This window comes from Miscanthus floridulus, chromosome 2 (genome assembly GCF_019320115.1).
Source record: "Miscanthus floridulus cultivar M001 chromosome 2, ASM1932011v1, whole genome shotgun sequence".
Taxonomy (NCBI): domain Eukaryota; kingdom Viridiplantae; phylum Streptophyta; class Magnoliopsida; order Poales; family Poaceae; genus Miscanthus; species Miscanthus floridulus.
The window spans coordinates 172,592,670-172,618,361 of record NC_089581.1 but is presented as its reverse complement, the minus strand read 5'-3'; the positions used below and the strand labels follow the sequence as shown (position 1 = coordinate 172,618,361).

General features: G+C 48.9%; 2 protein-coding genes across 3 annotated transcripts; one reads left to right on the top strand and one right to left on the bottom strand.

Annotated features, from left to right (window-relative positions):
• Positions 1-17,146: 17,146 nt before the first annotated feature.
• LOC136540693 (uncharacterized) lies at positions 17,147-20,680 on the top strand. 2 transcript variants are annotated; one of them, XM_066532704.1, is made up of 4 exons: positions 17,147-17,257; positions 17,357-17,563; positions 20,270-20,346; positions 20,484-20,680. In XM_066532704.1, the coding sequence occupies exons 2-3, from the start codon at positions 17,388-17,390 to the stop codon at positions 20,343-20,345; spliced, it is 252 nt and encodes an 83-aa protein (XP_066388801.1). In that variant the 5' UTR covers positions 17,147-17,257; positions 17,357-17,387; the 3' UTR covers position 20,346; positions 20,484-20,680. The 2 variants fall into 2 exon arrangements, with proteins under 2 accessions (XP_066388801.1, XP_066388802.1); XM_066532705.1 differs by having other exon boundaries at positions 17,194-17,257; positions 17,365-17,563.
• A 1,506-nt stretch (positions 20,681-22,186) lies between these two features.
• On the bottom strand, positions 22,187-23,342 carry LOC136540692 (cationic peroxidase 2-like). Its single transcript, XM_066532703.1, has one exon. The coding sequence runs from the start codon at positions 23,233-23,235 to the stop codon at positions 22,231-22,233; it is 1,005 nt and encodes a 334-aa protein (XP_066388800.1). The 5' UTR covers positions 23,236-23,342; the 3' UTR covers positions 22,187-22,230.
• Between the last annotated feature and the right edge of the window lie 2,350 nt (positions 23,343-25,692).

The following is a 25,692-nucleotide window of genomic DNA, read 5'->3' as shown; positions in this document are numbered from 1 at the left end:
ATGGAGACAGCTTCCCTGACCCCAAGGAATGCCTTATGATCTTTGGGGGATCTGACGCTGTCCACTCCAAACGCTAGCATAAGGTACACTACTGAGAGGCATGCGCCACCGAGTCGACCATCCCCTCTTTCCTTAGCTAGTCGGACTCCTCGATCACTTTTGATCAGAGAGACCATCCTTCCTATGTTGCCCAACCGGGTCGCTACCCGCTCATTATTGACCCCATCATCCGCAAGAAGCGCCTCACCAAGGTGCTGATGGACGGAGGTAGTAGTCTCAACATTCTCTACGTCGACTCCCTCGACACCATGCGCATCCCTCGGTCGGAGCTCCACCTAGTGAGCTCTCCCTTCCACAGCGTGATCTCAAGGATGCAGGCATACCCACTTGGGCAGATTGACCTGCCCATCATGTTTGGCGACCACGCCAACTTTAGCTCAAAGGTCCTAACCTTCAAGGTAGTGGACTTTTTAGAGTCCTACTATGCCATCTTGGGGCGGCCATGCTATGCCAAGTTTGTGGCGATCCCCAACTACACCTATCTCAAGCTAAAGATGTCGGGGCCGAATGGCATCATCACCATAGGTAGCACCTTCTTGCATGCCTACACGTGTGACCACGAGCATTATGAGCTCGCCACTGCTGTTATCAACTCCACTGAGCTCCTGGAGCTCACGAATTCAGCGACTCTAGCAGTCCCCGACCGCAATGGGTAGACCTCCTCAAGCACCTTCCATCTGACCAAGGAAACCAAGGCGGTGGAGATCGACCCTAGCAACCCAACCAAGATGGTGTGGATCAAGACCAAGCTCCCAGCCAAATAGGAAAGCGAGCTCGCCAACTTCCTATGCGCAAATCATGATGTCTTCACGTGGAAGCCTTCTAACATGCTAGGCATACCGAGGGAGGTCACCAAGCATGCACTACGTGTCATTCTGGGCTCAAAGGCCGCCAAGCAATGCCTGCGTCGCTTTGATGATGAGAGGCATAGGGCCAAAGGCAAGGAGATCACCAAACTTCTAGCAGCTGAATTCATCAAAGAGGTATATCACTCCGATTGGCTAGCTAATCCTGCTCTTGTGAAAAAGAAGAATGGTAAATAGAGAATGTGTGTTGACTATACTGGCCTCAACAAGGCATGTTCAAAGGACCACTTTCTTTTACCATGCATTGATTAGATAGTTGACTCCACCTCAGGGTACGAGATGCTCTCCTTCCTGGATGCCTACTCAGGCTACCACTAGATCGCGATGAGAGAGTTTGACCAGGTCATGACTTCATTCATCACCCCATATGGTTTGTACTATTATGTAACCATGCCTTTTGGTCTGAAGAATGCTGGCGCCACCTATCAACGATGCATGCAGCGATGCTTTGCTGACCAAATCGACCCGCTCGACCAACCTAACCAAGTTGAGAGGCCAAAACCAACAATCGTCATCTATGTCAATGACATAGTCATGAAAATGGCTCAAGCTAGCGATTTGATCGCAAACTTAGCCGACACATTTGCAAACCTCCAAAGGTTCAGCGTTAAATTGAATCCTAAAAAATGTGTTTTCAGGGTTCCAAAGGGGAGGCTACTCGGATACATCATGTCCGAGCATGGCATCAAAGCCAACCCCAAAAACACCACACCCATCTCCAACATGGGCCCTATACACAACATCAAGGGCATAAAGAGGCTCATCAGCTGTTTGGTCGCCCTGAGCCGGTTCATCTCCCGACTAGGTGAATAGGGGATGCCTCTCTATAAACTTCTCAAGAAGACAGATGCATTCATCTAGACAAAAGAGGCACAACAGGCTTTAGAAAGCCTCAAAGCATCACTGACATTAGCCCCAATCCTTGTCGCTCCTGAACGGAGAGAATCCCTCCTTCTATACATCATGACAAGCAACCATGTTGTGAGCGCTGCCCTCATCGTTGAGAGGGAGGAGCCAGGACACCCCCTGAAGGTCCAACGACCGGTGTACTTTGTCGATGAGGTACTCACCGACACCAAAATTTGCTACCCCCGGGTTCAAAAGCTTCTTTACGCCGTGTCGATGGTGACCCGAAAGCTCCTACACTACTTCATCAATCACGATGTCATGGTCGTCACCTCGTACCCACTTGGGGAGGTCGTCTATAACCACGCCGCCACTGGCTAGATCTCCAAGTGGGCTCTCGAGCTCATAGGCCACGACATCAGGTATGTCCTCCGGACCGCTATTAAGTCTCAGGCTCTTGCTGACTTCATCGCCGAATGGACAAAAGTCCAGCTCCTGACCCCGGACGTCACCCATGAGTACTGGACGATGTACTTCGATGGGTTGGTCATGGTGCCTAGCTTTGGGGCTGGAGTGGTTTTAATCTCCTCAGATGGGAGCAGGCTCCGCTATGCGATCTATCTCCATTTTTTAGCCTCAAACAATGTTGCAAAGTATGAGGCCCTCATCAATGGACTGCGCATCATCATCGAGCTCGGTGCCACACGACTATATGTCCATGGTGACTCAGAGTTTGTTGTCGACCAAGTCATGATGGAGTCCACCTGCAAGAGCCCTCTCATGGTGGTGTACTACCAAGAGGTGCACAAGCTCGAGGACAAGTTCTGAGGGATCAAACTGCATCATGTCCCTCAAAAGGACAACAACGCCGCTGACTTTCTCACAAAATTGGTGGCTAGATGGGAACTATCTGTCAACGGGGTCTTTGTAAACGACCTCCATGAGCCATCTGCCCGCATCCAAGAGGATCTGACCCATACATGCTCTAACACCAATCTGGCACTCGGGGCTCTGACCCCCCGACGTGCCCCAACCCCAACCAAGCATTCGGGGGCTCTGACCTTGGCACCTCCATGGCAACATCGCTCACTGACATCACTGTGATGGCACTCAATCCGGTTGACTAGAGGGCACCACTACTCACCTACCTCCTCAAGGAGGTTCTCCCACTAGAAACGGCTAAAGCACAATGATTTGCTCAACACGCTAAGACATTCGTCACCATTAGTAACGAACTTTACAAGCGAAGTCCATCGGGAGTGTTCATGAAGTGCATCCCGACCGACCAGGGGAAACATCTTCTCCTTGAAGTCCATATCAGAATCTATGGACATCATGTGGCCCCAAGGTTGCTGGTCAGGAAAGCCTTTTGCCAAGGTTTTTACTGGCCCACTATGCTACGAGATGCAGAGGAGGTGGTCCATAGGTGTGAAGGATGCTAGTTCTATGCTCGACAAACTCACCTGCCGACGCAGGAGATTTAGACCATCCCCATCACCTGGCCATTCGTGGTCGGGGGCCTTGACATGGTCAAACCCCTCAAAAAGGCCCCAGGTGGCTTCACTCATCTACTCTTGACGGTGGACAAGTTCACCAAGTGGATAGAGGTGAAGCCCATCACCAATATTCACTCAGAAGAGGCGGTCAAGTTCTTCCTCGACATCATCTATCAGTTTGGTGTCCCTAACTGTATCATCACCGACCACAAAACAAATTTCACTAGGAAGAAGTTCCTGGACTTCTATGATGCATACAATGTTAGGATTGATTGGGCCTTGGTTGGACACCTGCGTACTAATGGTCAGGTCGAGTGGGGCAATGGCATGGTCCTCTAAGGACTCAAGCCCTGCTTCTTTGACCAACTCAAATAGTATGTTGGATGATGGGCTACAGAGGTCCCAATGATCCTCTAGAACCTAAGATCGACTCAAAACTGGTCCACGGGGTTCACCCCTTTCTTCCTAGCATATGGAGCCAAAGCAGTGTTGCCATCTGACCTCGATCACTATGCCCCAAGAGTAAAGGCTTTCGATCGAGACCGAGCCATGGAGGCTCAGCAGATGTGGTCGACCTGCAAGAGAGGCTCATGAGATGACCGTCATCCACTCTGCTCATTGCCAGCAAACTCTTCGCAAGTACCATGAAAGAAAAATCAGGGGGAGGATCCTCAAGGTCAGTGATCTCATACTCTAGAGGACCCAATCAACCAAGGACAAACATAAGCTCTCTCCACCATGGGAAGGACCATACGTAGTGGCTGAGGTGATCTAACCAGGCGCCTACCGGCTGAAGGATGATAACGGCTACGTTCTCACCAACACATGGAACATCAAATAGTTACATTGTTTCTTTCCCTAAAGCTCGATCTTACCGTTTATTTCCATTCAATGCTTGCTCCTATAGTGCCCCAGCCTAAGCACTCTCGGCTTGGTTGCTCGGGGGCTCCATGGGGGTGCAATACGACCTCCTTTTTTACTATCATGTAGTAACACTTTTTCCCCAAATAAAAGGGCATCGCCCAAACAAAGGGCATCCTGTTCCTTTCATTACCCCACATAACTTGCGCTTTAGCCTCCCGACCGATCACACCCCACCATGACCTATGGTTACGAGCAACTGAGCCCCACGGGCCATGCTCGGGTTCTTAAGGTTGCAGCCTACGGGTCAACAGGCAGGTGCAAAAAAGAAAGGATAAAAACAAAGCTACGCAAGGATAAAAATAAGGGCAGATGGGATAAGCTTCCCCTCACGAGTGATTTCATCACAAAACAAACTTAAAATATTCACGAATATAAAACTGTTCACATGGGGGCTCCCCCACGAATTCATCTTTTACATAAACTGACCATTTCTACTCTAACTCTATTGTGCCCCCCAGCGGCATTGGTTGACGGTGCGGTTGGCGAGGATGGAGGCAGCTCAGTTGTGGTCAGGACGACAACGCTCAACTTTGTTGCGGTCAGGACGATGTTCGGCTCGGTTAGGGGTGGGATGATGCTCGCCTCAGACCCAGCCTCCATTGCATCCATAGGCTGGATGACATCTTCTCGGTGCACATCTATGGCCATGATCGAACAGTGAGCCTCCATCACCCACGGCGCGATGACCTACTCAGCGACCACTTATATGTGTGGCACCAAACTTTCCCCCAGCGCATGGATCTGTTCTGTGCTTTACCCATCAGCATATCATCTGTAGATAGCTGTGAAGTCTAGATCAGGGTAGTGGGTCACCACCGAGGTCAACACCCCCAACATCCTATAGAACATGCCATTGGAGATGCGCGCCCAAACTTCATTTAGGACCTCCACCAGCTAGACGACGGGCGTACTAGTGCTTAGTCCCGACTCGAACACCTCAGAGACCACCACCTACGCAATGTTGCAAAGCTGGTTGAGCTCTCCCTCGAGAGCACATCACTCCTCGAGGGACTAGGCTAGCACCTCTGTGCTCCAACCGACCACCGCTTTGACCATCTCCAGCTCTTTCTCTAGAGAGCCGATCTTTCCACCCAGTTCTAGAAATGGACGACAAATTCAGGAGCAAGGAAAAGAAAAATTCAAGGCATTAACCGAGGGTACAACAGGTACATACTGAGGTGGACGCTTTTGAGAATGGAAAGCCCTTCCTCTTGACTGGTCACCCTCTTTGAGCAGCCAAGTGTTTGACTCCTCTGCCTTGAGCATCTGCCCCCGGAGCACGATGACCTCCCAGTCGGCGTCAGACCGAGCCTTCCACTCTGCTTCTAGAGCCTCTAGGGACTTCTTGAGCGCCGCCTTGGTCTCCACCAAGTGGGCCTTTATTGTGTTGAGTTTCTACTCGACAGCAGTCGCCCGCTCGACAACATGCAGCTCCACCACCTGTGCTCCCATCGCCTCAGCCGCCCAGTCTTGGGACTCATAGCGGGTGGACTCTAGCTTGTGCCTGAGCTCATCGACCTATCACAACGTCACCGCTTCTTGCTCCATCCAACCATGCTCCTCTTGGAGAAACCAAGACTTGCAGATCAACATCATCTCTAGGTCCTACGAGACAAGAAGCAGACATGTTGAGACAACCGTTTAAATGCCAAGGAATCAAAGACAACACTAGGAACATAGAAAACTTACCTCTACAAAATATGGCAGGTCGACAGTCATGGCCTAATGGATGAGCTCAACCCTCTCCAAGGCCTCCTTGAGCTTTGCCTTGGTAAGGGCGAGATCGAACTCCATCGACAGTCCTCTCTCCCTGGACAGGTGCCAAAGCTTCACCTCCTCCTCATTATGAAGGACGAACCAGGCCTTTCCTGGCTCACTAGGGCAAGGCCACACCAGCTCGTGGGTCACCCCCAACCTGCCAGAAGATCTAGCCATCACAGTATTAAGCGACGACCGGATCATCACCAACTCCTAGGACGGTGGGATGGCTGGCAGCTCCACCCTGGTGTATTCCTCGTCGTCGAAGGCGATGTCCACCACTAGGACTCCATGGCTCACCAGTGGCTGCTCTACCTCTAGCCTGGCTATGGCCCCTTCGGCTCCCCCTAGCTATGACCAGGCGAGCGAACCATGTGCCCCTCTACCGGGCGAGATGGGGAGCCCAATTTCCCTCCTCTCCTCCCCCATAACTGGCTTGGGAGGGACCACAAGAGTCACCTCTGACTGGGTATAGGGTCGAGATGGTAGACTAGAGGGGGGTGAATAGTCCTTTCTAAAAATAATTACGTCAGCTAACCGAAACAAGTGCGGAATTAAGACTATCGGTCTAGTCAAGACTACACCCTGCTATTTATGTTCTCTAGCACCTTCCAAAGATACTAATCAAGCAACAAAGGTGCCGAGCTAGTTAAAGCTCACCTAACCAATTCTAAGAGCAAGGTCATACAAACCTATGCCACTAGTACTCTAAGCAACAAGGGAGCTCCTACACATGCTAGTAAGCAAAAGCACAAAGCCACCTACGCTCACTAGCAATGCTCAATAACAAGGCAACCAATGCCAAATTAGAGAGCATAATTACTTAGCTACACAAACTAAGCAATGTGACTAACAAGGTTACACAAACCAAATTAGCCACGCAAGGGAGCTACTTCTATGCTACACAAACAAGAAGGTAACTAGCAAGCTACACAAGCCAACTAATTACAAAAGCGACAACACAAGCTCAATGTATATGAAAATAATCGTAAGCTTGTGTAACGGGAATGCAAACCAATGCAAAGAACAAGGTTGACACGGTGATTTTTCTCCCGAGGTTCATGTGTTTGCCAACATGCTAGTCCCCATTGTGTCAACCGCTCACTTGGTGGTTCGGTGGCTAATTGGCATCACCCGCCAAGCCCACACGTCGAGCACCGCAAGAACCTACCCCGGAAGTAAGGGTAGCTCAATGACACGCTTTACTAAAGTTGCTCTTCGCGGCTCTCGCGGGGCGAGCACAATGCCCCTCACAAGGCACTTCTCCGGAGCGCCACATAAGCTTCTTGCGGGCTTTGACAGAGACCACCACCAAGCCATCTAGGAGGTGGCAACCTCCAAGAGTAACAAGCACTACCGGCTTGCAACTCGATCACCTAGTGCCACTCGATGCAACCTCATGATGCAATCGCACTAGAATCGCTCGCTCATATAATCGGATGATCACTATCAAGTATGTGTGAGATGGAGGGCTCCCAAGCACTACCACACAAGCCACCAAGGCTCTAGTGTGCTCAGCTATCAGCTCAAGGCCAACCATGGCTTCTATTTATAACTTCATGAACAAATAGAGCCGTTACCCCTTCACTAGGCATTTTTGGGTCGACCGGATGCAGCACCGGATGCAGCACCGGACGTACCGATCATGAATACTGGACATGTCTGGTCGCTATACCAAACGTGTCTGGTAGCTACCAGATAGCCATGTGTCCCACTGTTGTCTCCAATGGCTCTCTGACAAGACAACTAGATGCACAGTTCGAAATGACCGGACACTCAGCACCGAAATGACCAGACGCTCAGCCGCTGCTTTCGGTCGAGTCCAATAAGCCTCCAGGGCCAACCAGATGCGTCTGTTAGAAGCTGACCGGACGCTGAGCCTCAGTGTCCAATCAAGTATAGTAAGCACCCATGCTTGACCGGACATGTTCAGTCACTCCGGACCGGACGCTGCCAGCGTCCAATCAACAGATCTACCGAACACCATCTTTGCGGATTCACACCGGACGTGTCTGGTGTGGCGATCAAACATTTCCGATCGCTGAGTACGTCGCCAACTACTAGACTTGTCCGGTCACCATACCAGATGCATCCGGTCACTCTATAACCAGCGTGACTAACTCATTTTCAACTCTATCTTCTTCACCCTTGCTCAAATGTGCCAACCACTAAGTGTATCACCTTATGCACATGTGTTGGCATATTTTCACAAACATTTTCAAGGGTGTTAGCCACTCAACTTGCCACGCCACTCGATCCTAGCGATGATGCAAAGTTAGATCACTCAAGTGGCACTAGATGATCGATATGCAAACAAGTTTGCCCCTCTTGATAGTACGGCCATCTATCCTAAACCTAATCATAAACTTCCCAACACACCTATGACTGGTGAAATGAAATGCCCTAGGTTATACCTTTGCCTTGCGCATTCCATTCCATCTCCTCCAATGTCGACGCAACACATGCACCAACACGATCAACAATGATATGATCCACTTCATATCATCACATGATCATATTGGTTCATCGATCTTGACTTCACTTGCTTTTCACCGTTGCCTTCGTCCATCGGTGCCAAGTCTTGCTCAAGCTTCACCGCCACATGGTCCATCGCTCTAAAGCCTTTGACTTGCCCTTCACGCTTGCAACCGGTCCATCAAGCCAAGTCATGTCTTGATCTTCTCTACCTTTGATCACATGACTCAATGTCATGTCTCATGTGCAATGAGCTCCTTCATCATCACATGTGTGAGCTTTGCAACATCTCCAAGCCATTTTCACCATCATGGGATATGTTGCTCACACATATGTACCTATGGACTAATTACCTATGTATCTCACATAAACACAATTAGTCCACCTAGGTTGTCACTCAATTACCAAAAGCACACAAGGACCTTTCACTAGGCCTTCACTGTCACCATGGGGATCGCTACCATCACCACCGCCGACATGCTCACAACCGGTCAGGAAGATGCAACCCCCATTAAGGAAGGTCACGCCGCCACTAGCCTATTTCCCCCTTCGCTCATTGCAACCTACCATAGGCTGGGTCTCCACTCTTCTCACATGGGAGGTGGGGAGATCCCTAGCCCCACCGACTCTTGGCCGCTGCAAAAAGACAGAAGCGCAGGGGGCCACTAATAGAATCTCCATTGAGGAGAAGCCAGCTAGTCACCCAAGATTATCAAACGGCTCGAGTGGCTACCGAGAAACAGGTAAGGAGCAGTGGTATGCCCTATGCAGGTTATGCCAACTCCATCACGAATGATGGACCTAGATTCCCCTCGGACATATCCGATAGAAGCTCCCCAAAGCGCGTCACTCGAGCCATCAAGACAAGTGACGTTAGCTCAACCCTCCAGTTGTAGAAACTGCGGACGGGGTGATGCACGAAACTAGACCGAAGCTGACTCAGGAATCCAACCGGCCAGGTAGGTCGCGGGCAGGACAAACACAGGTGAACACCCCAATCGGTAGGAACATAGGAGACTATGGCCCTAGGAAAGAGTACTAAGGTGCTTAGCCTCTGACTGACTCACCAGTCAGTTGCAGGCTCGGAGGCTACACCCACCGAATGCGCTCGTGCGCACCTGACAGAAGACGAACTACCGATGAGTTCCTCCCCTTTGAGGACTAGGCACCTATGTCTACTTGGCACACCTCGGCAGCCTTTGCCAGTCCCCTTATCAGGGGTTGGGTGCCAATATCCTCCATGGCGCACCTCTGTGGCCTTCGCTAGTCCTCCCCGTGGAGGTGAGGTGCCTAAATCCTACTTGGTTATCGTATGTGGTACAACAAACCAAGGGGGAATATGCCAAAGTTGTAATAAACAGCCCACCTCCATGGCGCAATGGGCATAGGAATTACAAAGTAAATACAATCTTTCATTAAGCTGAAGACAGAAGCTCTAGGCTTTTACAATAATAGGCAAAGCATGTGTGAACAGCCCTGAGACTGCTCCGCACCTTGGGGCATGAAGCGAAACAAGGGAGCCAAGATCCTTGTTCTCCTGCTACAATGCTCTCCTCCCTCTCTCCGTCCTCTGATCTAGAACCTAGGACAGGGGCCCATTTGTAACACCCCGGTGTTATGATCTTATTTAGCACCACGATTTAGGCCTAAGAAAAATTTTTGAAATAATTTTTCTTAGATTTTTTTATTTAAAACGTACTTGTCGTGATAAGGGAATCGTGTATGATTTAATTTTGTGTACTTGAATCAACGCCAAGTCAAATTACTCTGTGTGTAAAGATATTCAGGAATGTCGAACGACGATTCTGCCGAATGATTTGTTCTATTAAATTATGCATGAAAAGTGACTTTTATAAATAAAATAAATCCATTAATAAATAGAACGATATGTATATATACACTCATGGGTTTATTTTGATAAGCACGAACTGACGAGAGAGAGAGAGCGTAGCAGTTTCATTTATTTTCCTGACGTGCAGTGTACTTGACTAGCATTGTAACTATGCACCATCTCGTCCATGCCACTATGTCTTATGGTCGGTGCCTTGTGTGAGCGTCTTTGTTGCTGCTACGCGGCCGCTGTCTCTTTGCATGCCTTGCGTAGTCTCATCCTTGCCTGCCTCTATTGTCCCTGCGTTGATGGAATTGGCTAAACCCTCACGTTGTTTGCATGCTCTGTCTCTGATTGTCCTTGCCTATCGTTGCTGTCTGCCTCTATGCTGAGCCGAGCCAGACAGGACTCTCACTCCTTCTCTTTTTCCTCTGCCACAATGAGCATTCATAGCATCGCCACCTAGCCCCGTACTCCATCACCTCGGCCTCGCTTTCCTCGCCTCGCCACCGTTTGGGTGTGCGCCGGCCACAGCTTCGCGCCTCCATGCTATTGCCCTGCGGTACCTGTTGTGGCTGCTACTGTCGTTGCACCCTGCTATTTCCTTCCCTGTGCTGCCCCTCGCTATAGCGCAACCACCATGGCCGTGTCCACTGCTGCCGTGCCTGTGTGCCCACAACGTTGCTTCTCTTTGTCATGCGTAGCTCCGCCTTGCTAACCACCCGACGCGCTGGACTCGCTGCTCCGCAGCGTTGCCCTCCTAGGCACCTCCTCCATAGTCTATGTGCCTTGTCTGTGCTAGCGTGCTACCACGTCACGTGTCTCGTCCGGTCACGTCCACAGTCACTGCTCTAGGCGGCCTTCTACAGCACCTGAGGCCGCTTTCTGTCGCCACGCCACCATGCCCTAGGAGCGCCGTCACTTTGGCGTGCCCCTCGGCACGTCCGTGTCATAGCACCATCCCTTCCTTCCCATAGAGCCATGCACGGCTTTGCCTCGCTTGCTCCATGGCGCCGTCCTTCTTAGGTGTCTCCTCCGCCTCCGACTTGCGCCCTCGCCTGCCGCCGTGTGCGCTATGGGCCCATGCTACATGGTCCCGCGCCATCCTCGCTGTGGCCGTGTCACCACAGCACCTCGCCGTGCCTGGTCCACTACCACCGTGGCTGCTTCCATCACCACCACCACAGTGTGCGAGCGCGCCAGGCCCACCCGGAGCCATGGAGTCGTCCTATAGTGCTGCCTTCCCCTTCCCTACCCCGCAGCATCTGCTCAGGGCCACGCCTGCCATTGCTGAGCCACCACGTCATCGTGTTGTGCCTCTTGCCGCCGCTGCCGGTGTGCTCGCCTCCTTGGCTCTCGCGGGTGCCCGTGCTACTCGTCGATCGGCTTCCCGCGATCGCCATGTCCTTCCTGGCTAGGATTGACCGCCGACCGGACCTCCTCTACCGTCCTCTGCTCCTCTGTATGTGGAGGATGAAGAAAAGGGTATAAATCCAAGCAGAAGTTTTATACAGGGTCCTTATTGTGAAATACTTGACTCGTTTGAATAGTGAGCTAAATCATAGGTTGATTAGCTAAAAACCGGGGGTCTTTTCTACAAAAACACACACCGTGACTGGGCCATGCCGTGTTGGGCTGGCCTGATGCTGTCTGGGTCGCTCACGCCCCATCGCACGTTGGGCCGTGCCTAGGCCGAGTGCGCCGCGCCTGATCCGTCCGCGTCGTTCCATCGCCGCGGGCCACGCTCTGGCTAGGCCAGCCTGCTGCCACTCACGTCCATGTGCGCCTAGGCCACGCTCGTCAGTCTTGGGCCGCACTGGAGCCACGCTCGTCGTGGGCCTTTTGGGCCGCGATGTTCTTTTAGTTTTTCCAACGAATTAGTGAAGGTTTCTAAAATATATTTTGAGTTGGTTTTGTTATTTAAATATAAAATCATATAGGAATCCAAAAATAGTAAAACTAGTTTTGTTGAGTTCCTAAAATCATGATCTATCTAATAGTGTATTTTGTTTACATAGATTCGATATGTTTTTAGGGTAGCTCTAATTATTTTAACATGCTTAATAATTGTTAAAAGGTGAACTTATATGAATTTCCATGATAAATTGGTAATAGTGTTGGATCTAAAATTTCTACAATAGGTTCCTAGAAATATTAGGTACTCACTGTAAATTTTATAGTTCCGGAATAATTAGTTTGCTAAATAGATAATGATGTTCGATTGCGAATAAAGATTAAACTGATAGAAGAGAATAAAAAAACAACTTGGGTTTGTATAACTAAAATATTGGTTGGGAAGTAACACCTTATTTGACAACATGGATATGTAGACTAGCGCATTAGAACTATCTCGTTAGCTTGTGAGACGTAATCGGATTTCTAAGCATTTCGGTTGTCGTCGCTTATTTACATCTATGCATTTGCATCAATGCATATTATATATGTACGATGATGGATCAACGGATCAATTGAAGGATGATTAGGAATCCAAAGGTGGTGTAATGGTATTCTCTCCAGGAGTTGATGCAATGGGATTTCTATTCAGTTGATGGTGGATGATCTGAAGATGCAGATACTAACTTTTTAATATATATCTTAACTAGGCAAGCCTCGTTGCATAACCACTACTTTTCTGCAGTTTAAATTATATTTGTGCATTAAGTTTTAAGAAGTTGAATGAAACCCACTTGCATATATATCTTTATCCTATGAGTCTTACTAGTATGACAGGATCATATAAATTGCTATGCTGCAGGACTCCGGTAGAAGTCGAGTGATTGTCTGTCACTCGTGAGATATTGGAAATATATTACTGTATTATTATCACTTGGAATATATAAAAATGGTGGAAAGAAAAAATGGTGACCGAGCAGGGATATGGTTTGGGTATTGGTGGGTGTAAGAGGTTGTGTCGCCGTGGACGCAGGACATAGCTTGGTTACATTGTTTTCTCTGTCTGTGTCAATTAAGGACCGACCGTTGCATAAGGCTCTAGGAAAGTCACAGATTTATTATCCCGAGCACATACTTGGGTATGGCACTTGGAAGACTTGTTGTTCTCTTGTCGTGGATCTAGCTCTTTTCAAACCGGCTGTTAGGGTTTTGTTTTGGTGGAAGAGATCCTTGCACCGCACTGAGTTTGGGACTCAGGGGCAGGGGCTTGGAGTCCTAGTTTGGACGGGGATCTGGACACCCAGGATAGAAGGGTGATGGGTTGGTCTAGCTTATGCCTTGAATACAAGTGGGGCATGTGTTTTTGGGGTACCCAGCTGGAGGCATTGATTCGCGAATCGCCAGGCAATCCGGTATGACTTGTCTACGGTTTAGCATCGTAGTAAGAACTAAAAGATGAAAGATGGAAGATGGAAGATGGAAAAAGGAAATCTGATTTCTTACCACCTGCTTGAAAGTAGTACAGGTGCTTACATAGAATGGTTAGTTAATGAACCAATGTGGCTATTAATAAAAATTGAATATAAGAACGCACGCTTAGTAATGCTTCCTACAAATGCAATAAACCCACAGCTAGATAGCTTTGCATATCCTTGGAGTCTTTTCTTTTCTCCTGACGGATAAGTCTTGCTGAGTATAATTGAGTACTTAGGGTTTTATTCCCCTTATTGCAAGTGACAGGTGGATGCCAGAGCTGACCCTTGTGTGTGGATACCTCCTGGTAGGCTCAGCGAGGATTCCTTTACGCTACGATCATTATTGTTATTTATAACTCTCACCAAATGCTTTTATAAATGAAAGTTTCATAATCTATTGTTATAGTTTATATATCAATACTTCATCATGTCCTGATTAGATATTTATTTCTGCTGTAATTTTGATCACATGTTTATATCTCGCTGTCAATTTAAATTGTTCATAACTCTGATATTATAATTAAATTCCATTGTTACAATAATAAATATTATACTCTAATGTTGTATTAAAAATGATGTAAGAAATGGTTAAGAATGATGTAAGCTTTATTCTCTCATTTGTGATCCTGATGGCAAAAATGTAGATTTTCAGGTTCTCCCCTGGGGTGTGCCCGATGAAACCAAGTAATTTGGTGTTCTCCTTCGAGTGCTTAGTGTCTAATGGAAAACAAGTGCTCCTAGGAGGCAATAGATTAGGTGGTTCTACCACACCATTCGAGACGTACGATGCTCTCTCCTTACGAGAGATCTTCTAGCATCGTACTCCCGTGTGCCCTCAAAAGCAACAATTCAACAGCCCCTTCATGGCTTCATAGAAGCCCCAAAGGGGCTTGAGGGCTCCTGTCGAGTTCATAAACCCAGGGTCTTCAATGGACCCGCTTTCCTGCAATACTTGGCCCAGCAGGCGGTGTTGCGAAAGCGCGTGTCTAGGCCGGTCCAGATACACAATAATAGGCCAAGACCAAGATCCGGTCCCCAACCGACACCTCCAAGCAGGAGACCTGGTCGAAGCCCTAACCAGAAGGCCTGGTCGAGGTGGGACCGTAGTCTGACTCTGACCCCATTCCACTGACTGAGGATATGCTGGACCTTTGCTCGCCTCTCTTTCTCAACCGACATGGTCAGGGCCGACTGGGAATGACCAACTAGGATGCCTGCTCGGTGTGGGCCTAGGGAGCAGGCGAAGCAGATAAGGTAAGATGCTCAAGTCAACCATAATACCGAGGACCACACCCTACCATACCCTGTGCACTTGTAGGATGGTGCCGTCAGGCCATGTCAGACGGACACTATATAGCCTACTAGACGTGGCAGAGCACAAACAGTATTGTGGGCGCCGTCGTTTGCCATCCAAGGCGAATAATGTGCAGCCTACCAGGTCATGAACAGTAAGGTGGGCGAACGCTGTGTAGCCTTCCAGGTCATGAACAGTAAGGTGGCGATAGCATGCCATACCCGACGGCGTGGGCAACAAGACTAGGTAACACTCGCACACACTCTCTCCCTTTTCGTCTTTGACTTATAAGGCTATCCCCTTCATCTATAAAAGGGGATGCACTCTCCTAACAACAAGAGAGCTCGATGGCTACACAGTCTACATGCTCTCAATAGCTGATAAGCTCGGACACACAGAGTATATGCTCTAATACTTAGCGTACGTTTGAGCATCCATCACTCTCTTCCACTCGGTTCAGAGTCCAACTGGGCCTCTAACACCCCCTTCTTATTCCTTACTCGTTTGTAACCCCACAGCAAACTTCGAGCACCTGGGCTCAGGAATAAAGTCACCGACCGACTAAAACTAGATGTAGGGCACGTTGCCTGAATCAGTATAAATCCTATGTCATCGTGTGCTAGGCCACATCCGATCACAACGCATGGCAAAACTACACATATTTACTTGTTGGCCGCATTTTGCACCGACAACACTACTAGCACCTGAACGTCCAGACAGACGTTCACCCATGGCTGTAGTCTGTTTCTGCGCTTGACGCCAGCATCTACTGCTCCTCGGAAACTATGCCCCCACTTCACGCCTATGTCCGAATGCCTCCGCCCTCACTTCGCGTCTTTGTCCGGACTCCTGTGCCCCCTTCGCTTTCTACCTGGGCCCCTCCGCTTGTTGCACCCGCATGCTACGCGGGGATCGACTGCGCCTGCCGCCATCGCCCTTCGCTTCCCATGCTTGCTGCTGAGCAGCGCTCCATCCCTCTGCTCCCCCACGTGCATACACGTCGCCCAAGCAGCTGGAGCAGGCCGTTGTGGCAGGATGGGTCACATTACAACACGTGCAACATCTCGATCTACTTTTGAAACATACAAATGAAAGTTTCAACATATATATGAAACATCTGAAACACTTATAGCATGCGTCTGAAACACTTGTAAAACACTTGAAAACTCTTGAAAACATTTGCAAATATATGCAACATTCAGATAAAACACTTGCAACACATGTGTGAAACATATGCAACATTCAGATGAAACACTTGCAACGAACGTCTGAAAAATAGTTGAAACATTTAGAACATACCCTTGAAACATACGTGTATAGTCACTGCAACATGTGCAACATCAAGATCTAATTTTGCAATATCAAGATTAAACACTTGCAACATCCAAATGAAACACTTGAAACATAAGCTTGCAATATGCGGTGCGCAAATGTCACCTTGCTTCTTGGTGAGGTACTTGAGCAGCACGGGCACGCCGACGAAGGAGAGCGCCATGGTGGCCAGGAGCTTCCAGATGCCGAGGTCGAGGTCCCCGCCAGGGAGGTCTGCATTGATGAGCGCCCAAAGGAGGTCGTCGTTGTCGCCCCCCGCGCCGCCAAAGATGTTCGACTCGTCAACCACGCCAGCGTCAACGAGGTTCTGGAGGAGGAGTGGGCGTGGCGTGGCGGCAGATGCGGCACGGAGCGGGATGGGGCGTCGCGGCACTTGCAACGGTGAGGCGGAGTGGGGTGGGAGCTCGATGCGGTGAAGCCACGAATTTCTATCGGTGAGGGTTCTATCGCGAGATAAAGATGGAGAAGAGAGTGTAGAGAGAAACATGGCCTGTTGGCCTGATCGCTGCGTAAGTCCGAGAACGAAGGCGTCCGGACACACACACACGCTCGGGCGAACGCCTTGATCATAGCATTACAGTGTGTGGCACGTTCCAAGATGTTCCTTCGATTTGGGACGCTTAATCACGTGCACGGTCAGACGTTGCCTTGGAAGTCATCCAAATAGCCCCTCGTGGCCGACTGACTGACTGAAGACCCATTTGAAACGCATAAAGTTTTGCCGAAATAATTTTTTAAAACAGTCAGTTTTAATTTTATATAGGAAAAAACATAGAAACATGTAAAAATTTTGCAAAACAGGATCTATCTGCCTCCTGAGCAAACAGGGCCATGAAACGGGCCCAAGCTGCTGCAGTCGGTGGTCGGTGCTGCAAGATCTGGGCCGGCCCATGTAAATCTACATGGGATCTTATCCTCCCGCTCCACTATCCCCTCCCGGCTTCCCCAGCGTATCGCCGCCCTAAGCGTCTTCGTCGAGCCCGTCGCCGGCGACGAACAGCCAACAGGTACGGCCCCCTTCCTGCCCCCCTCCTGTTCCCTTCCTGCCGTGCGAAATACAAAAACCGTAACCTAAGCGCTCTTGTGTCCGGACGCTGCTCGCGCAGCGGCGCAGGGAAGGGGAAGGGGAGGAGGAGGATGGGCGAGTTCGACGACTACTGGGCGCGGGCGTACAGGGGCGACCCCGCGGTCCCGCACTCCGACCCGCAGCGGCTCATCTCCACCTGGACCGGCGCCTTTGCCCTCGGCGCGGCCGCCTGCGTCCACCACCACGCCTCCGCGCTCGCCTCCCACCTCAAGTCCTTACCGGTGACGTGAGTCCCCGACCCCCGTATCGTCTCTCGGTGTCTCTGTTGCTCTGATGCTCTCGCTTAGGTTTTGTACCAATTCCCGCTTCTCGCTTGCGAGTCAGACCATGTTTGTACCAGGCATTGCAATTCGTTGATAGATTGATATGCTTGGGCCTAGTCTTCATGTGTGTGCGATTTTATGTGTGTTTGTACCAATTCGTTGATAGATAGCAGGGATTACTGCAGACTGAGTGCTGTGTAGCGTGTAGCCTCTTAAAAAATGATCTCAAAGTTTAGTTTTTAGCTTGCGTCTTTATTAATGCACCTGAAGCCAAAAAAAAAAGTTCAATTGGAACGGAAGGGAGTAGTATTTTCTCTTGTGCCAGTCACCATGTTGATTTGAAAATCACAAGGTCAGTCATCAAAACCACCCAAAATTACTCTTACTATAGCTTAACATGATCAGTGTCGGCTCGAATTGATGAAGAGTGGGACTTCAACACTTTCTATATTTAGCACTACTTGAACCATATAAGATATCCAAATACTGTTCACTCATCTATATAAATGTTTTCTACAGTACAGAGACATTTAGAGAGCTTGCATACTGACACCCCAATATGCCGCACACTTACTATACTCCTCCTAATTGACTTTTATTGTTTAAAATGAAATTCAGAGTATTAGTAGATTAACCAATATAGGATTGCCATATGAATTGTTGTCTTTAAAAATCGGAAAATTATAAGAAAAAAGGTTGTCATAATTTCTGTAAATTATTTTCACTAGTAACCTATTTATAAAACTTGCATGGTTTTTGTAGCCTATCTATAGGTTTTACAGAACCTTATGCCATCAAGTTGCGATGTGTATAAATGTTTGGATGGTCTCTTCTGGATTTCAATCTAATTCTTGTTATGGTACCTCTCTGTTTTTTTTTTAAAGTCCCCAACTTGCTTGGGACTGAAAGGCTATGTTGTTGTTGTTGAACGGGGGAAGAGTTTCCCCACCTGATTTTATTAGAAACAAGAGCTCCGATCAAAGCGTGGAGTTTGTCGAAGAGATACAAGATGACAGGAACAAGCGCCAGTGACTAAGTTTAGATACATCACGATCGACTTTCAGCCGTGTTTACCAAATAACTAGATCATCACAAACTCTAGTAATAATACGTCGGCTTGATGACGGCTCGCTTCCGAAGACCTCAGCATTCCTAGCATCCCATATCCGCCAAAGGATAGTAAGACTAAGAAACACAAATGGACAGACTTTTGCATCCAAGTGGGGGAGAGGACATCCAGTCCATACATTTGCATCTGCCAGTTCAGCAACACTGCTCAACTGGAGCATTCGCCATAGCTCGGCACTGGAAGTGCAGTCAAAGAAAACATGCTGGCGATCTTCAACACAACCAGAGCACCGTTGGCAAGCATCGTCATCCAGCACATGTTTTGCGAAGAGATTGCCCCTCGTGCTTAATCTGTCCTTGAAGTAGAGCCAGGCAAAAATCTTGACTTTGTTTGGAAGTCGTGTACCCCAGATATGACGCCCATGCACGTCTGGTGTTTCTGAACGGCGATCAGGTGTTGCGTAAGCATCTCTGGTGGTGAACACTTTGCCAGTATGTTTCAGAAGCCGCTCATCAGCTCCGTCGCCGAGATTGGTTTCCTGCAAGCATAAAAGGAGGTCTGCTAGCTGGGTTGCAGCAGCATTTGTCAGTCTGGACCGGAGGCGCAAATCAAACCTAGCTTGGAAAACATCCTGAACCGATACGTTAGGCCTAGTAGTGTGAGAGAAAAGAGCAGAGTGGGAAACATAAAGAGGGCCAGCAGGGAGCCAATGATCAAACCAAAAAGCGGTAGAAGCACCATCATGAACTTTCACATAAGTAATTGAACGATAGGTAGTAAGTTCATTAATGATCCGCCAAAGATATGAAGTCGAACTGTTAGAGGGGGTGTCAAAAGATGCAGCATCTCGGAGAATCCATTGCTTCCACGGGGCAGGTTCATTGGAGAAAAGCTTATTAATGAATTTCATGAGCATGCATCTATTTTGAAGCTCCAAATTTTTAACTCCAAGCCCCCCATCATTCTTACTGATAGAAACGTTTTCCCAGGCCACTAAACACTTAGAACCATGGCAGACATCATCCCCTGTCCAAAAGAAAGCACGTAGACGTCGATCTATAGCTTTGATAGCTGTTTTGGGGATATTCAGAGCTGACATGTAGTGGAGGGGCAAGGTGAGGCGGGTACCTCTCAAATTTCAGGCTCATGATCTGAGTCTTAGGTGTTGGGACTTGAACACTATTTTCATCTTGCATTATAAAGCATCTTGTAATCCGAATTTGCTAAAGGCCTGTTTGGATCCCATGAATTCATACCAATATCTAGAAAGTGCTTCTCCATTTCATAATTAGATTATTTTTCAATTCCTCTCAATTCCTAGGAACCAAACAGGGCCTAAGATTTCATGGACCATTATTTCATTCTTATAAGGAATTAATAGTTTTCCATTCTTCGTCGTGTCTTTTCAACTGTTTTAATTCTTAGCATCTGAGATGCATAAGAAATGTTTTTCCTCCATTGTGAACGAACAGTATATTTGCTTATAAAATCTCTCTTTGTGTTATGTCTGTAAGTAGATGTACGAAGTCCCTTTTATTAACATTCTGCTGTTTTCCTTGCCCAATACATGTTGATTGACATATAATACCATTTATCTCAGTTGGCAAGACATGACATTGGTCCTTGATCAAAAGCGATGGAAGAAAGCTCTTGAGAAGAAGCAACAACAGGCCTAAGGTGAGCCAATCTCACCTGCTACACTTACATTTCAGTTAATGGTTGGATCAGCGGAATTAACTTTTTATCAGATGATGACAGTTGACATTGATCGTTTCATGTTCTAACTTGCTTATGTTTCTTCTTGTTTGCTACAGCTCATTATTCTTTCCAACTCCTTGGGCCAGTTGGATGAGCATGTGTCTGGTCATCAATTGTGGCGCATGAAATTTCAGAGTTTTCTCTCTCTATATAATATATTGACTAAGGTTCTACTTGATTGTGTTAAGTTGTCCCTATTTTTGTGTTTGCTCCATCTCAGATGACATTCAGAATGATTTGTCCATTCTTAAAATCTCCATGATCTTTTTAACATGCTACTCCCTTCGTTCCAAATTATAAGTTATTCTGGCTTTTTTAGGTACATAGCTTTTGTTGTGCATCTAGATGTCTAGATACATAGCTTTTAATATGTATCTAGAAAAGCTAGAACAACTTATAATTTGGAACAAAGGGAGTACATGATATCTTGCATATGCAGCATTTGTGTGATTGTGTACTCCAAATAAACTCAAACCTCTAGTATAGTATCTAGTCAAACAATCTCGAGTTTGACCAAGTTTATATAAAAAAAATCAATATTTTAATACCAAATAAATATCATTGGACTAGTCTTGAATATGTATTTTCATAGTATACCTATTAAGTATTTTTTTTAAAAACTTGGTTAAACTTAAGATACATTGGCTAGGAACAAAGCTAGAATTGCATTTTTTTTGTGTCAGAAGTCATTTTGCATTTTTTTCTGATGGAAGTAATTTTTCTGACGGAGTATAAGTTATAAATTTTTTTTGGCCTTTCTTTAGCGGAAAGGAAGAAACACACATATGACTGCATGTATGCCATTACATCGGGCTGTGCCCTATTGCTATTTGAAAGACAGCTTAAACTCGACTCAAGTCGACGAGTACTTCTCTTGCTTTGTGCAGACAAAACAGCTTGCCCCCAAGCCCCAAAGCGGTACAACGAGTATATTATTTTGAAACAACAACGAGCATAAGAGAGCTACAGGAGATAATTTATTTGCTTATCTATCAGCAATAACTGTTTGGCTTGCCCCCAATGGCCCTGTTCGGCTTGCTGAATCTTGGCTGAAATTGACTGAAAACACTGTTCTGGCTGAAAAAAAAAATCAAACAAGCCAGATATGGGATAAGCCGAACGGGGTGCGTATCCAGTTCCAAAAGGTGGAGCAGCGCTAGTTGACGACGTGGCAGTCCAGAAAACATGATTTGCTGCTAACTGATAGACATTTATTAAAAAATAAGTGTAGGGGCACAAACAAGACAAGCTATAACCTAAGAGCAAATTATTAGAACAAACTGTCAACTCGAGGGACAACTTATTATATAACCAACTATATGAGCCGGGAAACATGACTAGCCGACAATTGGAGGGACATTTATTAAAAAGACAAGAGTTACGACCTAAAATAAAACAAACTACACTTTGAGAGACAAATTATTAAAAGAAGCATTGCATAGCTACCAACTTAGGGGTAAGTTATTATATAACTGATATGTAGGTTTTAAGAAGGCATTCGAACTTGAAGGGGAAAATGGAAAAAGAAACTCATAACTCATTAAACTAAAACTAAAATAAACATTGAAACAAAAAATGAAATATTTAAAAGCAGAAGTTGAACCACTGAAATAGCTAGCGGAAACTGAAATTGACAAGCATGAAATTAAATTACAATTGACAAATAAGTAGACATAATGAAACATAAAACTAAAACAAGACAAGCATATGAGAGCTACAGCAGAGAATTTATTTCCTTACAGTATCTAATAACAGAAATAATCAAATATAATGCATATCCAGTTCCAAAAGGTGCTGCGCCCGTTAGTTGACGACGTGGCAGTTCCGCCTGATCTCCCCTTGGTTGCCGGCGATGACGCCGAAGGCTCCCAACTTCTGGATGGACGCGGCGAAGGCGGTGAGGAACTTGCCTTGGTCGTGCATCTCGTCGACGAGGCGGGCGGCCTCGTCGTCGTGCAGCAGCACGGCGTCCGTGAGCAGCGCGCCGCGGTTGGCCTTGACGGTGGCGTAGTAGCTGGTGTCGAACGTGAACTCGCTGCCGGGGTCCAAGGCCACCTTGCCGAGCGACGACGACGACGGCGTGGCGGGGCACTGCCGCATGAGCTCCCGCGCGTAGCCCGGGTCGATGAACGGGTCCACCCCGCCGTTGCCTTGGAAGGTGTAGAGCCTCGGTGACACGAACTGGCAGTCCGTCTGTCCCAGCGTGTGCGCGCCGGAGAGCGCGACGAGGTCGCGGACGCTAAGCCCCCGCTTCGCGAAGGAGTCCCTGAGGAGCTTGAACACAAACTCCGGGCTGGGCAGGTCCGTGGCGTGCGCCTCGTCGGAGAAGCGGGTGTCGCGGCGGCCCGTCTCGACTTGCCACAGCGATCGGCGGGACTGGAAGGAGACGGCGTCGCGGGCGGCCAGCGCCACGACGTCCGCGCACGACACGGTGCCGGGGCAGGCCACCTCCAGCGCCGCCTTGGCGGCGTCAACGACGTCCAGCCCGCCCAGCGACTGGTTCGGCGGCGCCGCCTTCTCCGTGCCCCGGCCGTCCAGCAGCACCGACGCGTCGCACCCCTGCGGGAAGCAGTCGTGGAAGTAGAGCCGCAGCAGCTTGCCCGCCAGGCTCGGGTCCGCGGCCGCCCGCGCCCAGGTGACGTTCTGAACGATGGACTCCGCCTGGGGGCAGGTCTGCCGGTAGAAGCCCACCTGGAGGCCGGCGGCGGCAGTCGACGACGCGACGAGCAGCAGCGCGTGGACGAGGAGCAGCAGGCACAGCGACGGCGGCTTGCTGCCGGCGGTGCGGGTACCAGCAGCCATATGCATCTGCTCTGTGCTGCGTCGACTGGGCTGACGACGGTGACTAACAGCTAGCTGATGTTCCCTCCTGTCGCTAGACAAGATCAGATATCAGACTACAACTCACAAGTGCCTCTGTACTCACCGTCACCGAGTGAAACTGCAGTTCCAGTGCTAGCTAGCTATTTATACTACTGCCACTTCACTGGAGTAAACTTAGTAGTACATAGAATATGGACCTCGTGTTTGCGTAATCTCAGCTTTGTTTAGACATGGCCCGGGTTTCCTAATGGAGGCGTCGATGAATTTCGAGAAACCATTCACGTTGCGAGATCAGGACGTTGCTCTTGAAACAGCAAACAGATGCGGTAAATTTCTTTGGAATTCCGCGAGCCTCGATCGCTGGCAACTCCAGTTTTCTGGCCCGCGTGCGCGTTTACCAATTGTACCATGGTGTCGGCTGCAGTTAGATGGGCATTGTTTAGCCTTTCTTGCGACATATCGGTGCAGTGATAGTCGTCGGTATGGCAGACGAAACGTCGGTGCTGCTGCTGCTGGTGCCAGTGCTGGTGCAGGTCGTGCAGGTGCAGGCGAGAGGGAACAACGTCCAACGGCGACGGCGAGTGAGGGCCGCCGGCCTGCCTGCGCTCGCCGCCTGTCTCTTGTGCTGTAATATTCCCTCAAGAAAACAGAGGTGCTGTGTTTCTTTCACTCAAGAAAACAGCATCATGTTTCACCATGACCTGATTCTCTGAATGAAAATTTGTTGCCTCAGGCCAGAATGCTCAGGCAAGTATAATTGCCACAGAGGAAAGCATGTTTGCCACCAGCTCAACTTGTGGAGGTGCAAATGTGCCATGGCAGCAAGCCAGCAACTCATACTCCATGCATGCCTGATGCGTAAGTAAATGAGACTTGAGGCGGCTGGGAACAAGAGCGGCCTCTACAAACTGATTTCTAGAGACGGCTGAAAGCTTTAACCGTCTCTACAAATAGGTTTAACACAGGCGGCTGGGGATCCATTTGCCCTTTCCAATCGCCTCTGATATATTTCCCTCCAAGATTTCCTCTAATATTTCCTGGCAAGATTGAAACTGTGTTTGTGAATTAATAGGCATACACTTGTTCAAACGTTTGAACATACCCCACATTTGGGTGCCAATCATTCATTAAACGCGCTCACTTGGATGCACGGGGACGTTTGATAGTATGAGATAATACACACGTCCATAATAATTTAAATTAAGTCAGTACAGTCATTAAACATCAAACTCGTGTTTGCGTAATCTCGTCTTTGTTTAGACATGGCCCGGATTTGTTAATGGACACGGTCGATGAACTCCGAGAACCATTCACGTTCACGTTGCGAGATCAGGACCCTGCGCTCTTTAAACAAGAAGCAGATTTGCGCGGTGACAGCAAACTTCTTTAGAAGGCAACTCCAATTCCTGCGCCAGAAAGCGTGCGCGTTTACCAGTTGTTGTTTCCATGGTGTCGGCTGCAGTTAACACCTCGAGAGCTCGTGGAGGGTGAACCTGAGCAGGCACGTGGCCGTTCGTCGGTGTGGCAGACGACATGTCGGTGGCGGTGCACCGGCACTGCCCTCTACGCCGTGCAGGCGAATGCTTTCGGCCTGGACCTTTCCGCCGCCCGTTGGCAGTCCTGCGGCCCGCCTGCGCTTGCTGTTGCTGCCTGTCTGTTGTGTTGTAATATTCCCTGCAGCAATGCCGGTTTCACTGAACAAGACAGCACCATATATATCATGTTTGGTTTCATTTCTTTTTCCGAATCTTCAGGCCACAAGCGCAGGCAGCTACTCTCCATGATTGATTCTCTAAACGAATAGGAAGGAGTATTAGTTATTGCCTGCCTGCAGCATCCTCAAGCAAATTGCCAGAGAGGAATGGACAATGGAGTGCTGTCCACCGCTCACAGATACAAATGCAGCACGGCCCAGTGGTCACGGGGAGGTCGGGAGGAGGCCTGAAGCCCTAAAAGTGAGGCCCGTTGGGCGTTGGATTCATGGACAGAGCCGGTGGCGGCACATGGCAGAGCATTCAACAAATCGAATAGGGGCGCGCCTTGCTCGTTTTGGTCCGTCAGTGCGCGCCTGCAGACGGAGCGGTTGAGATGAGAGCGCGCTGAGATCGGCAACGAGCACGTCGTCGCTGGTGCAGTGAAGGCCGCCGCATTGAGGTGCGCCACCAATCTCCGTGACCTCCGCCACCTCTACAAGCCGCCCGCGGCGCCTGCACTCACGCAGTTGGCGCATCATGAATGGTGATCATCGTCGTCGCGGCGACGCTGACGATGGTCCTCGCGGGCCAAGGCCAAGCAGATGTTGGTCCGGTGGCGCCACCGCCGCCAGAGACGGGGATGGTGTCGTGCGGCGACGCGGTGAGCGCGCTGATCCCGTGCGGTGCGTACCTGATGGGCGCGGGCGCCGAGTGGCAGCTGCTGCCGCGGCGCGCGGGCTCTGCGCTG